Source organism: Myiozetetes cayanensis, unplaced genomic scaffold (assembly GCF_022539395.1).
Source record: "Myiozetetes cayanensis isolate MyiCay16 unplaced genomic scaffold, myiCay2020 scf6-25, whole genome shotgun sequence".
Classification (NCBI taxonomy): Eukaryota; Metazoa; Chordata; class Aves; order Passeriformes; family Tyrannidae; genus Myiozetetes; species Myiozetetes cayanensis.
Genome location: NW_026087853.1, coordinates 4,007,071 through 4,024,385, shown reverse-complemented (window position 1 = coordinate 4,024,385; position 17,315 = coordinate 4,007,071). Strand labels below are relative to the sequence as shown.

Sequence of the window (17,315 nt, the reverse complement as noted above, 5' to 3'; positions counted from 1 at the left end):
TCCATGTCCTTCTACAGTAATTGCTTAAAATCGTTCTCATTCAACCTACCTTTAATTTTATTCCTGTAGGCACTTGAATTCTTTCAACCCTCAAGAACTCTATTTAGTCATTAATTTTGTTAGATTAAAGAGTAATAATGAAGTCTCATTTCTCCTATAATTAGGATATTGCCAAAACATTTTGGTTATTTCTGTTGTATCTCTCAACAAGGTTTACCTTGAGATTTAAGCAGAAAAGCACACTAGTTTGTTCACTCAAAACCATTTTCTGGCAGATATCCAACTGTATTAATGCCAACAGGAACTATCCACATGTAAATTAAATTGACTTATTTTCTTTTTTTCTCACCATTTCTGTGTGTAAGCATTTCTCTCAGCTCTTCATGGTCACATGGATGAGTGAAATCAAATACACTGTGCCCCGTCAACTCAAACTGCAAGAAACAGGAGGTATATGGGTGTTTAACTTCACATATACAGAAATGGAACAGCTTTTACAGATTTGAAACAGTCTTAGGAAGTGTCAGTATTTCACCTGAGTGAGTCCCATGCACTTGTTCACGTTTTCAGACATGTAAATCATGTCCCCATCTTCAGACAGAACCATGACAAATCCATCAAGAGCCTTCAAGTAGAAGCAGTTCAGTTCCTTCTCCATTTTGGCTTCTGTCTCCAGCTCACCTGCAAGCAGTCACACATTTCTGTTTAAGTAAACACCACCCATTCTTCACTTACCATCAGAAATTACATCTGGCACCAGTCTGCAAGAAGCCAATCTTGCAGGACCATTCAAAACCAGAATAATTCATTTAGATAAGTGATCAGTTCTTCAAGCTCCAGTAATGGTATCACAAATCACAGAAAACCAGAGTGAAGTTAACCCTCTTTGCTTTTACGCATTAAGCAATAAACCTTCCAACTTAAGGAGAAAATCTATATGGCAAAAATATTACCATTTATCTCAAAAAGGCATTACAAACTTCACTCAGGGTCTTTCTGGGAGAGATTTCAGAGTCTGGCTGCTGAACTTTCTCCTCCATACTTTAAAGGTAGATGTGCATAAGTATAAATAACCAGAACAGCACCCACAGCACTGGTTCATAACCTATCTCAGATACTCCTGTAGTTGCATGGGCAGGTGTAACTGCAGAGACAACACACCCTCAGCTAACTTTGCCTTCAGTGGGGCACAAATCACAAAAGTATTCCTCGCAGTTTATATTAAAGGGATACATCTACAGTCAACTCAGCCAGCCTTGCACCAACTCCCTACAGCTGAGTAAAGCACAGCTGGAACAAGCAAGTGTAGGGGGAAAAGAGGGTTAAACGAAGGAAATTAACTTTGGGAGAAGCACCAAATGTGACTGAAAACGGCACTACAGCTGGGATGAGCCAACCAGGATCACTAGAACAGGACGGGATTCTGCCCCATCATTCCCTTACCAGCATCCAGCAGCTTCCTCATGCGCAGGTAGCTGATGGTGAGCCTCATGATGGACGCCTTGTCCAGGTGTGCGCTCACGGTGTGGGGCAGAGGCAGCTGGTGAGCGAGTTCATAGAACACCTCCGACTCCTTGCTCCTTCGGCACCGGGCTGCATCCCTGGACTTCTCTTTTCTGCGTTCAGAGCTAATCCTAAACAAGCAAGTTTGGGGTTAGCATAGGAAGCAAGAGTTCTCTGTGGAAGTTAAATTTGAAACTAAGCTGCCCAGTGGACAATTAAACCAGTTACTGAAGTTGAATAATTTAAAACCTCAGTTTAAAAGGGTAATTGTATCGAGTTCTGCCGCGGTTGGGCTCTGCCAGGACCAACAGGATCAGTTCTTCAGACAGACATGTATGTACTCAGAACTGTTCCTGCTTATCTCATACCTTCACTGCTGCCTCTCCAGCCTCCAAATCCTGTTTCCTAACCCCTCAAGTCTGTTCAACATACTACAGAGTAGGTTATTTCCAGCTCATGTACACCCTCCAAGTTCATCCTTTTTTATCATCCTTACAAAGCCCACCTCACAAGTCAGATGAACAAGGATACTGATGCAGTATCAGATATCCTGCTTTTCAAGTGATCCAGAAAGCACTTTTCCCAGCTCTTTCCCAACCCACACTATTCTATGATTCTCTGATGATTCTAGGATTCACTCTTTCTCCAGTATAGCCCCTTCCACAGTCTCCCCTATACTGGAAAACTCAGAAAATGCCTCATTCTCCTTCCATTGCCTCTGCAGACTTGCCTCCCCCACAACACGTGAGGTAAAGAAGAGCTCACTGAGAGCAAGCACCAAAACAACTGAGACTGTTGACTGGTAACACGGATAATTCCCCCTTTTCCCAGCACCCACACTGGCTCACATCTGCCTCATGCATCTGTCACATGAGTTTTGAACTAAACATTTTGAGATGGGAGCTCCGAGTTCTTCTTGTCCATTTTTCTTTTTATACATTTATGTCTTCTGAAGGCACCCTATCTCCATTTTTGCACACATCTGAGACACAAAAGACAATTGCAGTTTACTAATTACTTTTTCAAATTTCACTGGACTTAAAAGCCATGTACTATTACTGCCAAATTCACGTAGCTAGGTCTGCAGATCTGTGCCAAAGCACTTTTTAAGTTAGCACACGCTGTGAGAGAGGTACCACAAATTACAGAGCAAGACTATTCATGGGCTAATATTGCCTGGGACATAATGAAACAGGCATAGTATCACCGAATGGTCTGGGATGGAAGTGACCTTAAAAATCATCTTGTTCCAATCCCCTGCCATGGGCAGGAACACCTTCCATTAGACCAGGTTGCTCCAAGTGTTACCCAACCTGCCCTTGAACGCTTCCAGGGATAGGGCATCCACAGCTTCTCTGGGTATCCTGTGCCAGGGCCTCACCAGCCTCACAGTCAAGAATTTCTTCCTAGTATCTAATCTAAATCTCCCCTCTTCAATGTAAGTAGTGAAATACATACCCAAAAGAATACGTTTTCAGACCTTTACCTGATGTCCTACCCACAAGAGCCAGAAACTTTCTTAGTTTGTGCAGAAACATGCAAGCAACAATACTGTTAAAACTGACGTTGGAAGCACGGAATATGAAAGAAACGTTTTTTCTTGAAACATGAAAGAAGCTTAATCATCCATGATAAAGACAGAGTAAGCCATGAGAATCTCCTCTACAATTACCCTAATTTTTTTCCAGCTTCATAAAACTGTATGGCATCCCCACCCATTCCCAATCCCGCTGTCTCCTCCTGCCTCCTGCCCCTGCCAGCAGAAGGAAGCCCTAGCAGCTTGATTTTCATAGTCATAAGTTTTATAAGAGCCAAGAACAGCATGTTTTCTCCTTTGGTGGCAAAATCAGGCTACTAGATCACAGAAATACTACTTTTGTGTAATAAGAAACATTAATATATCAACATCATAATAACAAAGATCTTTGGAAAACTAACTTATGGGAATTATAGTTGTAAAAAACTCTGGACATACAATTGTTCTATTGGTTTCTTTGTATATAAGCTCATATCCTTCAGAAGGGTAGCTTAAAATATCTGACAATATTTCCCCATCTTGCAGATTTCTTCACATTCAATTTCCTTGTGACAACAGATGTTCCTGCTCTAGTCATGGATATCTTGGTCTGAGAAGCTTGAGGCTCCTGACATACAGGTATATCCAGAAAGTGCCATTACGAAAAGTCTGACCTTTAACAATACTGAAAAAATATTTTAGCTATTTAACCTGACTGATTAAACATTTCTTACTGAAGCCAGGGCTCAAGTACCTTTTCTCATGGTGGAAAACTAAGCGTGGAGGTGAAAAAACATCTGGATTCTCTTTGTCCTCTTTCTTGGACCACACATTTTACTGTAAACTCAATTTTGTCGAAGGTACTTCAAGGTAACTGTTGTGGTTGAACCCCAGCCCACAACTAAGTACCACAAAGCCGTCTGCTCACTACCTGTCCTGCGCTGGTGGGAGAGGGAGGAGGACTGGAAAAAGGTAAAACCCATGGACTGACATAAGAACAGTTTAATAATTCAAATGAAATAATAATTGTAATGATAAGGGAGACAACAGAGAGAGAAACAAAACCCAAGACAGACAAGTGATGCACGGTGCAATTGCTCACCACCCACTGACCGATGCCCAGCCCATCCCAAAGCAGAGACCGGCGCCTCCCGGCCAACTCCCCCAGTTTGTACACTGGGCATGACGTTCTGTGGTTTGGAATATCTCTTTGGTCAGCTCAGGTCAGCTGTCCTGGCTGTGTCTCCTCCTGGCTCCTTCTGCATCTCCTTACTGGCAGATCATGGGAAACTGGAAAGTCCTTGACTCAGAGTAAGCACTGCTCAGCAACAACTAAAACACTGGTGTTATCAACATTATTCCCATATTAAATCCAACACACAGCACTGCACCAGCTACTAGGAAGAAAAGTAACTCTTATCCCAGCTGAAACCATGACAGTAGCCCAAGCAATTCTCCTCCCTTAGACAGATTCACCTTTATGCCTCTAATTTTTCTTTGTTAGCCACTCACTCAAGATCCCTTCACCTGCAGAAAGTTCATCCTACAACAGAAACTCAAGGGAGAATTACTGAAGTAACTGGTTTCTATTCACCCAGATGCCTGCAGTTTTGTCATGGCTTCCTTTTCAACTGCAGACACTTTTAAGTTAAACCCCCCTCCTTGCTTTGGCAATGAGTGCACTCCAAGTCCACAGGTTTGTCAGGCTTGTGTGAATCACACAAGGCACGTAGAGAAGGACAACGCAGAGACGAAAATAGACGGTAACCTCACAAACTGGGCTTTCAGCCCTTGTATTTTCTTTCTGACAGCCTACTGTTCTTGAAAGTATTTTGGGTAGCTCCTAGATTTTTGCAAGGTTTTAGCACAATTAGCAGCAGCCGTCAAGAGGAACAGTCAAAGCTCCTCGCAACTGTGGAATCATTAATTACCGACTGAAACACGGCTTAAATCGAGCTCGTAGTGCTTCTGTTAAAAATTATTCCTGCAGTAAGATCCTCAGGTGCTGCCGGCTGGAGCACTGCCTGACTGTGAGACAGGCAAAATCCAAGGAAAAGGGTCCCAACCAGCGCTGTCCAAGCGGCAGCGCCTCCTCTCCCTTTTACTACGTGTTTCCTTTCTAGAAAGGCTACTACTATAGATAGATGTTTAAACTCTACAGCACAACAGTTTGCTATTTTTAGCTGCTATTTAAACCAAAGCTGTAACCAATCTGAGTAAAACCCAGCCATTTAAACAGGAAGATTAACTACCAGCTTCAAAGAGCGTTTCTTTAATGGATCAAATTAATAGGGAAAAGGTCTTTCACAAATGAGGTTTAATTACCAAGTGAAGTCATTGTTGCCTCAACACTGAATGCCACCAAATAAAAAAAAAAAAGGAAAAAAATCCTTTACTGTTGCAACTACTGTGAGCTTTGTTACTTACAGTTGCATAAAGTAAATGAAAAAACACACTTCAGCATATGTAGCTGCCCACAAATTTCTGTGCAGCCAATTAAATGATGTTGAATTCCTGTGAAGAAAATGTATCGCCAAAGTGAGCACGCTCTCAACCAGGGGAGAAAAAAGGAAGCTCAAGGGAAAGGACTTTAAACAGCAAGATGAGAACTGCCACAAAATCAGTTTAAATATATCCTATCACTTCTCTTATCAGTTCTTTCAGAACTGCCCCGTGTACAACTCATGATCTTCACAACACAAATACCATTCTGTAGAAATGGGACCAAGCTCCACTTAAAACAACCCCCAAGCTTGAGATCTGTATTAGAACCTTCTGGTGTCAGTCTTGCACAGAACAAAAACAACCTGAAGAAAATCTCAGCTGAAGTGTGATTGTACATGCAGTGAAAATATCAGAAACACCAGGGCTGGACAGGAAATTGCATGAATTTGCAGGTATCATTTGTCCTGCACAATTCCAGTGCCAGACATCCATTTCCATTTTGTATTTCTGCCACCAGAATAGAGAAGCAGAGAGCAATCCTAAGCACATTATCCCTCGTAACTCACAGAAAGCAGTGTTTCACTGACCCCTTTAAACTCAGTACCAGGCACTTTCTACATATAAGAGAAGTTTACAGGCAATAGCTGAATAAAATCTTAGTTCCAGAAGATATTTGAGTTAGGGACCCAGGATTCACTGCTGCTGAACCAAGAGCTCAAGCTGAAGGATATAACCCAGACTTTCACTCACTGCCTAAAATCAAAAAGGCTTTAAAATACAGTGTGGTGAAGAGAAACAAAGTCTTACAGCAAGAATTAGCCCAACATCCTTCCCAGCAAAGCACACCAGCAGCAATCCCATGCACACCAGTCACAGATGTTAATGTGGCCTCTCTACTTGACTGTGCAGCTCCTGTCATTATGGTCACAGGAACAATTTGGGCCAGAGCATCTCCCAAACAATACATGGTTCCCCACACTATCTCAAAGGTCCCTCTGCCCACCATGGCATATTCCTACAAGTGAATCCCCAAGTGTCTGAACACAGCCCCCAGTTTTTGTCTCCCTGAGTGTAAAATGAATCAATAGCCTATGTATAAACTGATTAATTCCTGATTGTTTACCACTGGTAAATAGATTTAAAAAACAAACAAAAAACCACAAATAAACCAAACAAACTGGAAAATATCACCAGTAACTGATAAACTTCAATTAAAAATAACTGGATTTAAAATGGTCCATTTTGTTTTCTTCTGGCTCTTTTAAATCACCACCCAGTGTTAAGGAAACTTTTACAATGTGTACACAATATTAGATTAAAACAAAAATCAGTGGGTTTCCTGTATGTTGCTTTACTATTGTTACAAATTTTCTAGCTTTTCTCCTCTTATAACGTACTCTTTCTCTAACTGGGTAGATTTTGCCCTATAGGTGTCTTCAATTCCCCTGTAAAATAACTATTGTGAACGTATTAATTAATCCAGGCACATCTTTCTTGATCCAGGTTTTGAGAACATTCTAAAAAATTATAAACATCTGATATCAATTCAAAATTTTCTAATTTAGAATTGTTTTCTCTATCAAGTTTCTTTGTATTTGCAGTATCTGTTCTTAAAGTTTCACAGAAATATACCGTGTGGAAACAATGTAAACCAAATGAATAACATGCCTCAAAAATGGTAACATCTCCTTACCTGAGCTTTAACTCGCTTTCAGGTATGCCATTAATTCCCATCATTTGCCAGCACAACATTCACAGAATCCTTCAATGTTGGGTACAACCTCTCCTCTGACTGTAAAACTAGTATGGGAAATACCTGGCTTAGAAATGGAGTCACAGAGACCATATCCACTATATCATAGCTTCATTTTTTCTTCATCACACAAAAAGAGATGCAGCTATGACAATACAGTAATACATTAACAGTGCATGACACCAAGATGGTATTGGAACTTCAGAAAGTTCCAAAGACCTGGAACGGGCCTTGTATTTTGCTTTTAAGGTTCAACTTGTTCCTGCATTTGGTATAAAACTCGGTCCTGTTCTCAGGCCCAGCTCAATCCAGGTATTTCTGCCAGCACAGCTGTACCGGACAGAGGTGCAGCTCCCAGTTTGCAGCCGTACCCCAGCAGAACACCCAGAGTGACCAGCTGTGTTCATGGGGACTGTGGGAAGGGCTCAGCCCCGGGCATGTCTGTGCCGACTGCTCTCACCTACAGCCAGAGTGTGTTACAACAGAGCTCTGCTCTCTCAGCTGTGCTGAATATGCAGCCGCTCGTTTTTCTTCACTGTTTTAGATCTCTGTTTTGTCCAGAGCTGGATTAAATTATTCCTTCATGGAAAGAAGTCTCAGACAAGCCCTGTGCTTAATACAGAGAAACTAAACCAGTGGAAATGCCCTATTGACAAGTTCATATGAAAAATCAGTTTGTAATGAAAGAGAATAGTACTCTAATTCAATTATTTGGATATATGGGGAGCTAATGCTGCAAGTATTCTTCCAAAGGAAAAAAAAAAACAAGAGAACCCACACAGAAATCCCTCAACTTCCACCTGGCACAGATGAAGAACATGCCAGTTAGTCCCCTTATCCCCTTAAAAATACTTTTCAAATTGAGGCTGATTAACTTCAGTGAGGGAAGACAGAGCTGAAGCATTAACACTACAGAGTTTTGAGATGGATCCACATAAACATAGCCCAGAGACTGGCTTTGACATGGTTTCCTTTTAAAGTATTATTGCTTTGACCATTATGGTCAATTTTGTTTACCAATTCTTCTTATTTTGCTGTCTGTGTAGAGAGTTCTTGTGAGGAAAATACCAAACAAAAGAAACAAAACAAAACTCCCCAAAACAAACAAACAAAAAACTGAGACAAAAAAAAATCCCCCACACCCAAACGTCATGTGTAATCACAAACCCGCGACTGCACGGAAGAAAGTCTTGCTCTTCATGAATCAATGAACATCACAGCCCACTAATCCAACTCAGGAAAAGAACTCAGAAACTCCTTACATACACTAAGAATAATTTAAAAGAAATTTAACTGCAGAAACTAACACAGTATCCAAGCAGAGACAACACCTCTGTATGTAAACTATTAAAATTCATTCATATGTATATTACCTTCCAACTGCAATTTAAAACATTTTCTTTACATGAGGGTAGTTACAGGCATTTACCACTGCTTGACCACCACCAAAAAAACCCTAACTAATAAAAACCCTAACAAATCAGGACAGCAAGCAGGCAGTTCAGCCTGAATCAGCTACAGCAGCACAAACACTCCAAAACCCACTGGCGTTTGCAAAATGATAGTGGGGAGAGGCAGCGAGAGGAGAGTCCACTGGGCTACACATCAACTGCCCCAGTAAAGTGTTACTACCAAGACCATCAAGTCCATATAAACACCCCTTTAACAGACAGGTAAATTATGGCCTAAGAGGCGGCAGCAGAGCCTGAAAGTCCTGACGCCAGCACAGGACCACAGTGACAAGATTATCCATCATGTGGATTCAGCCTTGAATTGACCTGAAACTCCAACTGCCTCCCCACTTACTAAGTGTGAGCAAGAAGGAAAAAGCTTCCAAGATCATAATTTCTAATTCACATCATGGTGAAGTGATCCTGCTGTGCCTCACTGCACAATGTAATCCACTGATAGTTTACCTTTGCATGGTAATTTACTGTTTTAAAATAACCACTTGGCAGAAGTGGTGGTTTGTAAGAAATTTTTTTTTCAGCTAGGTTATTTGGCTTTTTCCTTGAATATATAATTTTTTCTTTCCTAATTAGTTGTGCTTTGCTCTTTGAGATCAAAGATACATGGTAGTTAAATTGTGTTTATTATTACAGAAAAATCAGAGCTATTCCAAAGACATATCTGAGCAGGGGCTTCACAGAGCTAGACACTAAGTGCTCCTCTCCCTTCAGCTTTCCTGCTTTTGCTTCTACTGAGCTCACAAAAAGTGATGCAAAACATATCCCCAAGATATCTGTCAGGCTCTCAGTTAACAATGTTTTAGCTACAAACTGGTCTGTCTTCAGACAGATGCTGACTCTTGATAAAGTAACTGATTTTAGTCTAAATCATGGCTTTAAAATGTATCATCTATTTTATTTGCTGCGTTTAGTTTTCTAGACTGGAGGCTGGACATTTTTTTACCCTTACTGCTTCCATCCAAGTTCTCATCCCTTCACCTCAAGTTCCTCAAGTGCTTTCAGTTAACAGGGTATTTTGTGATCAAAGGTTTTAAGAACAAAAGAAAACAAAACAAAACAAAAAAGGAACAAAAATAAGAGAGATCAACTTTTATTTTTCTGTACGAATAAAGAACAAACAGTCCCACTAAGCAGTCAAGAAAAACACAACAAGAGCTAGGACAAAAAGCCTGCAGCAATGTCAGCTCGGGATCCAGAGATTCAACAGGGTGCAAGGAAAAAAGTCCTTTCTGAAGGACTGAGCACCAAATATTCACATCCCCAGCTAAACCATTCTCTTCTTTAGTTTAGCTGGTGGAGGCTGCAGCCTTTATATTTTATGTGGATTATTTCAAGTCTTCTGTTCCTTGGAGCACATCTTCTTCCAATGGAGCTGAGCAGGGAACAAATGGAACGAGGTACGCCTCTAGTAACTCCCTTTCTAACATAACAGTCCATTTACTATTCTCATTTGTGAGCAAAAACAGGAGACTTTGCCTCAAATTCTTTTGCTTCTTGAAATGCACAAGTTTCCATGAAGTGGCATCACTCTAGTTTTGGTTTAGAATTGACAAAGAAAGAACTCATTCTGGTAAACAAAATGGGTCATCTTTTTCAGGTAACACTTCCAGGATTATTATAAATAGAGTCAAAAAGGTATTAAATAAGTTACCTGGCAAAACCTTCCACTGCTGTAAATATAATCAGTGCTGTTGATCCAGTATCCTCAATTCTACGCTTTAAGTTCAGGCTCTATTTTAATGTAGTGAGTTACAAGATTTGTTGTAACATTTCTCCTCAAAACACCTAAGGACCATTCATTCACACCAAATTAAACAGAAGCTGCACAGCTTCCCTCCTAACACACGGTTTGCATTGGATATCTTTAAGGAATGACTGATGGAACATCTTGAAGCACCAGTTCTTCAGTGCCAGCAGAGCCATTTTTGCATGAGTTGGTACTAAAATATCTCTAGGTTTAAAAAAGTTACATTTCTGTACAAGTCCCAGTATTATCAGACTTCAACAGGAGGAAATGACAGATATTGCACACAGTGAAACTCCTCTTCATCAATGCACTTAGTCCGAGATCTCAGACCCAGCCCCCAGGCTGCTGTGAACAGGCACAGCTTCAACTGAGGCTGTGGCTCCACATCAAAGCGCCCTGCAGTGTTCATCACCTACGTAAACTGTATTTAAAAAAATACATATGCTGGCATGCATTCACTTGATTTCATGTTCCAAAAAAAATTCAGAACTTAATTTTCATAGAGGCTTTTATTCTAAGCTAAATAGCAGAGATCTCAGTAGAGGAAAACCTTAATGGCCTTCATATCCAATGGTAATTTGGAAACCTGTATCTTCCCTGAATTTCCAGTCATTAGGTAAAGTACAAAGGCTCGCCTTCTCTCCTGAGCCATTTTTGTAGTCCTCTGTGTCATAAAACCCCCACGTGCCTCCCATTTCAGAGCAGTACTCCATGGAAAACTCCGATTTTCCCACATGCTTTCCTCTAATACAAAGAAGGTTTCTCAAGAGAGGCTCAAACTTTCTGGAATTCAAAAGAGAAAGGGCTGTTATAACATGAAAAGATGATTAAGGTCCAAGTTCTTTCCATGCATTACCTAGGTGGTTTTTCTGTGGCGTGTAAACACCTGCCCATGTAACTGTGTACGTGAAGATAAAAGGAGCAGTTTGAGCTGATTACTTGTAATCTGGAACATTCCCTTCCTTCTGGACATCAGCTTGCTAGGAATGGGTACAGGTTACTGCACCTTCTTGTAAGGCTCTGGCAAGATTTGTTTTTGGTTTGAAGCTGTTTGTTTTTTAAAGAACACATCTTGTAATCAGACTGGTATTTGCATCTCCTTGGAAGAGCAGTATCATCAGGAAAAGCCTGATGCTCTTGTATGCCACCACTGATCCATGCAGGACTTCCCTCCTGGGTTTACTTACTCTATTATTTTGTTGGCATATCATACCACCAAGCTCTTCAGGAATAAATAGAGTTAATACTGCCAAATTCTCTTCTTCAATAGAAAAAAAAAACCAACCAAACAAACAAAAAAACACACACAAAAAAACCCCAAACAAACAAAAAAACTCAATAAACAGCAGCTTCTGACATTCAGTGTCCCCTTGGGTATCAAAAAGCTTAGGCAGCCTACTTGAAATCCAGCACTCTGACATAAACTGGTGCAATATTACTATTGAACAACATGAACACATCAGGAATTCAATCCACTGTGTTACATAGGCTCAGCAAGAGTCCTCGAGGCTTCCAGGCTGGAAGAACACCAAAGGGAATGTGTGCAATCTTAAGAACCTCAGAAGAGTTTGGGCTTACACTGCAACGCTGCTGACATTTGCCAGTGTTATTAATATTTATTGACTAATTTTTTTTTTTTTCCCCCACTTCACCATCAGCAATCGGAGTCTTGGAACCAGCCTTACAAACTCCGGGCATTATAGTTCAAGGATAGGGAGGAACAAAGGTCTATGGTTGCTTTCACAATGTGCAGAGGAGGAAGCAGGAGCACCTGTAAGTAAATGCACGCGTTACACTGCTGACTGACGCGTGCCCATGACAGCAGGATGGTCTTCTCTGGCCTCTCTTCTGGTGGCAGTAGAAAGACAGCACATAACTAGGCTTGTCACCTCCTCAAGGCTTACAGAGGACTTAGGTTCTTAGCCTAACCTAAGTAAGCCCTTGATGGACGCTTCTGATAAGAAAGAAACCAACCAGAAGATGGGGATGGCAATTAAATGAGAGAATAAAATGGATTATCCACTTCACACCTCCACCTTTAAACCAATAGTTGACGTAACTGCCCGATTTAAGCTGCTGATAACAGTTTGCAGCTACATTTGTTTCCCTCCACCTTTCAAAAATGGTCCAGAGACACCAGAAAGGAAAAGCATTTCTACGGAAGACAGAGTTGCTAAAAAACCTTGAAAATACTTGAAATAAAAAACCCCTTAGTATCCCATCGCCCTGCTACGGACCACCTGACAACCTGGGCCGCCTGATCCCAGCTACACTAGCCCTCTTGGCTAAGTGTGGACTGGCTGGAGGTATTTCAGGCACCCCAACCAAGAGACCCAGACTGCAGCCTGGAGATACTGTGTTTTAAAGGGCAAAGCAAGCATGACTGTAAACAAAAACCAGAAAGCCTCCCGCTGCTTCCATCAGCGTGCTGCCAAATTATCAGACCTCCACTTGATATAAGGAAACCAAAGCACCAACAAGAGCAAGGTTATGGAAAGTTTCTGCAGCAGGGAAATCCTCCACAGCTGATTTTCAGTGCCTTGATGTTGAGGAAGAAGGGTAGGGCACTGTGCTGTCCCCGTTCACCTTTAGTGGGCAATGAAAAGCCATTTCTGAGCCCTTTTATTGAACCAATTTGCAGAACTGTTTCGTGTTTGAGGAAGTGCAAAGAACAGACAACACAGGCACTACTGTCAGGTAAGCCCTGTGGCAAGGCAAACAATCCAGAAAAACCCAGAAAGCAGTAAAACCACTGTTTTGAAAGCCAGAAACCACTCAGTCTCCCCCCATACCTGCGGGGAGACTCTACAGATTTACTGAAAGATTTCTCCTCTTCTTACAACTCGGAGAGAGACACAGAGTATATACAAAAGGTTTTTGTGTTCACTTTCGACTCCAGTAATGGTGGCTCAGTTCCACCAGCGCTGAAAGAAATTAAAAGACAAAAGCAATGGCACATACAATCCTAAAGACCTCACACGGGTTTAAGAAAAAACAGCAGCAGCCACTACGCCTCAAAGCCAACAGCACAAGATACAGGCTTCTCAAGCAGATTCTGGAGCTGGACTTGGGTAACAAAGATCCAGGAGAAAAAAAAAAAAAAAAAAAGTCGTTCACATCATCCCCATTAGTCACTGAAAAATAAGTTTCAAGGCCCAACTCAGAGAAACTGAAAAGCTGAAGTTCTTCTGCAAGGCACTCAGTGCTGTTCTATACCATCTCAAGACTCAGAATGAGCAGCCCAGAAATCATTGCTCTGTTTTATTTAGTACACATACCATTAAAAATACCTATTTATGCTATAAGGACTTAGAACACATTAGAATAAATGAATCTTGGATTATCTACCAGCTGCAAGCCACTACCAAAGTAACCAGTAACGCTAAACGGCTCATTTACTTAAAAAGGTCCAAAAATCCCTCTGCCAATAGTGAAGTGTCACACCGCAGACCTGAGAAAAAAACTTCTCATTGCATCAGCCATCTGCACAGGACTTTTTTAAAAGAATAATGAGGAAAACCTCATACATCTCAGCAAAAGCCCTAAATTTGGCTCAAACGGGAGTCGATGAACAAAGCTCCCAACAACACTGATTCACCCACTCCATGCACTGACACGAGCTCCTTGTAGCACCTGGGGGAAAATCCAGGAGCACATCAAAGTGATACAGCTACTGAGGAATGGCTAAAACCCAAATAAGTCAGTATCTAATCGTGATGCTCTTAAGTGATTTCTTATGGAATCTTGACCCCTGTAAATATATGAGAAGCCTGGAACTACATCAAAGAATGGATTCAACAGACCAGTATAAATATCCACACCTCCAGATACTGTAATGACTAAATTTCACTTATATAAAGCTGAGACACAAACTTGGTCAAATTCCATAATTTCTGCCATCTCACAGCATGAAATTAAATAAACAACAAGCTTCACCTTAACTATCAAGAGATAAACACTATCCCAATACAAGCAGAGGGAGAGGCACGGACTAAAAGGATCTCAACCCATGCCAAAATTGAGGTGTACTTTATATACAATCAGCCAAAGTTTTATCATCAAAGATGATAAATAACAGGACCCAAAGGCCTTTTCCCTTCAAGGTATTCTGAATAAGGACACCATCAAACCTAAACCTTCTAAAACATCCCGGTTTGAGAATGCTTGAGATTTACAATAAGTTCTCTGCTGAGTTCATATCCTTCCTTTTTTCTTAGCCATCTTAGCTCAACTGCACATCCACAGCCCCCAGGATGAACGTACCATAAACACAGCTTTATGTTTTCCATTAAAACCCCTACAACAGGACCAATCTGAATATTCTTTGCTGCTTTATAAGAAACATTCCCAACTTTGAACTCAGTCTGCAGGAAACAGAAAACAACAATTTCTCTTTCTTAAGCCCTGCCTTTAGGAAGGAAGGATAAGCTTTGCATACTGATTCTTACATTCTGAAGAAAGTAGATTACATCCAGGATAAGGAAATTGAGGAAAAAAAAAAAAAAAGTACTCGAGCGGGGCAGAATGGTAAGTAAAAAACAACAAATGCTCAAGGGCGAAAGGGGAAAAAAAGTAGAGACACAAAAAACCCCAATAAACCAACCAACCAAAAAAGGATCAGAGAACAACTTATAAGTCTCAAATCCCCTTTCTTAGACCTGCCACTAAATTACGGCAGAGCAAATCGTTTTGGTTGCAACATCTTCTCAAGAGCCATCAGCTTCGAGCAGAGAGAAACCAGAGGTCAGGGAATCAGTGCCACCCCAGGTGCTCCCCTCTACGTATTCCACTAAAAGCCGCTTCTCCCCCATCCCACCCCTTGCACCCCCGTGACTGCTCCAAAGGCGCTGGGAGCCGGTGCTGTCCCGGCGCTCCCGATCCCTCCCAGCTCGGCACAAAGCTCACCATCCATTTTACAAGCCGGCCAGGCTCCTTCCCGGCACAACTCAACGCGCTGAAAACACTCACTGCGCTCAGATGACCCCCGGATTTACAAGAGCGGACAAAACCCATCTCGAATAATAAAAAAAAAAAACAAACCCAAGGAGAGGTATCGATATCCATTATAAACAAGCCTTTCTGCAGATGGCCATCGCGGCAATTAACCACCCACCCCCCCATCACAAAGCACCACCGCCGGGACCTGCTCACCCGAGCCCCCCGGCTCCTTAAACTTCACCGCCTAACAAAGGCTTTTAAGGCTTTTATTCCCCCCCACCCCCCAATTTGCGCCAACAATCCTCGGTGAATTATTCATACTCCTCAGCTCACACCGTCCACTCGCCATCCCCCTCTTAACCTTCCCCCTCTTCCTCCCCCCGGCATCCCCACGCGGGTTTGGGGGATTTATTTTTTTTTTTTTTAAGCTTAATATCTCCAGATTGCGAGCCGCACAAAGCCAGGGGCGCCGCGGGCTCTCTGCGCGCCGGGACCACGGGACAATCAATCCCCGCCCGCCCATTCCCAGGAGCGGGGCAGCCCCCGGGTCGCTCCCCGGCCCCGCGGCCGACACCGGGCGCTCCCCACGGCCCCGCCGCCGGCCCCGAGCCCCGGCCCGCTCCCCCCGCCGACAAAATGGCGACGTGGACGGCGGCGAGGAGGAGGAGGAGGAGGAAAAGGAGGAGGAGGAATGGAAGAGCGGAGCGCTCCGCGGGCCGGGGGAGCGCGGGGAGGGAAACCGGGAAGGGGCCCGGGAGGGGGGAGGCGGTAACAAAGCGGGGGGCGGCGGGCGCCGGCAGCACCGAGCGGGCGGCGCGGCATCGGTACCTCTTCTTGTCGGTGACGCCGCCGGGGCTGTCCATGGCGGCCGGGACGGCTTCTCCTCCCGCCGGCTTCCCTGTGGGTGCGAGGCGGGCCGCGGGCTCCAATGGCCGCCGCGGGGGGCGCGGGGGAGATGGCGGCGCGGCCGGGGAAGGGGCCGGGTCTGGGGCCGCGCGGGCTCAGAGCATCGGGGCAGAGGCTGCGGGAGGTGCGGGCGCCGGCGGGCGCGGCGGCTGCGGGCGGGGGCGGGAGCGGGGGCGGTGCGGGCCCCGCGCTGCGCCAGTGAGGAGCGGCGGCGCGGCCCGGCCCCTGCGCGGGGTCAGCTGAGCGCTCAGCTGGGCGGGGGACGGCGCCTCACGTGCGGCGCTGTGTGCGGGGCGGGGCCGCCGCCGCCGCTCCCGGAGCCTGCCGGCCCTTCCCGGGGCCTCCCCCCTGCTCCCGGCCCTTCCCGGGGCCTCCCGCCCGCTCCCGGCCCTTCCCGGCGGCTCCCGGAGCGGAGCCCCCCGCGGAGCGCCCAGCGGCGGGCGCTTGTCCCGGCAGGGACCGGCTCGTTCCCGCTCCGAGCACCGCCGGTGCAGATCCGTAAAGAATCGCACCCCCGTGGGCACGGCACTAGGACTTATTCCCCTTTTTTTTCTTTTTTTTTTTTTTGTGTTTTTTTTTTGGTGTTTCTTTCCTCACGTAACTTTGTTCGGTGCTTGACTCCACACTCCCATTTCCCGAACGTTTCGTAGCACAAACACCCCAGGACATTCAGAGCCACGGAATCATAAAATTTGGAAGAGGCCCTTAAGCTCCAGTCCAACCATCCACCCAGCACTGCCACTGCAAGCCCTAAATCACATCACCCAGCGCCAGGTCCAGACTCCCCTTAAACACCTCCAGCGACGGTGACTCCAGCACATCCCTGGGCAACTTATTCCAATGACTGACAACCTGAACAGTGAAATTTATTTTTCTAATATTTAATCTGAATCTCCCCTGTCTCAGTTTTGGGCCGTTTCCTCTAGTCCTCTCACTGCAGGCATGGCAGAAGAGGCCGGCCCCCGCCTCATTACAGCTTCCTTTAAAGTAGTTCCTTTAAGTTGTGGAGAGCAATGAGGTCCTCCCAGAGCCTCCCTT

The 17,315-nt window shown here is 44.0% G+C and overlaps 1 protein-coding gene across 2 annotated transcripts in view; it reads right to left on the bottom strand.

The window, feature by feature from the left end:
- Positions 1-16,403, bottom strand: part of HIF1A (hypoxia inducible factor 1 subunit alpha) — a 34,464-nt gene extending 18,061 nt beyond the window's left edge. Inside the window, exons 1-4 of one of the 2 annotated variants that reach the window (XM_050336759.1) lie at positions 16,200-16,403; positions 1,444-1,634; positions 536-681; positions 350-434 (exon numbers count right to left, since the gene is read on the bottom strand). In XM_050336759.1, the coding sequence (XP_050192716.1) occupies positions 350-434; positions 536-681; positions 1,444-1,634; positions 16,200-16,234 (457 nt within the window). In that variant the 5' untranslated portion in view covers positions 16,235-16,403. Of the gene's footprint in view, positions 1-349; positions 435-535; positions 682-1,443; positions 1,635-3,773; positions 4,353-16,199 lie in introns of those variants that run through there. The other variant, XM_050336760.1, reaches the window with a different exon arrangement.
- Positions 16,404-17,315: the final 912 nt, after the last annotated feature.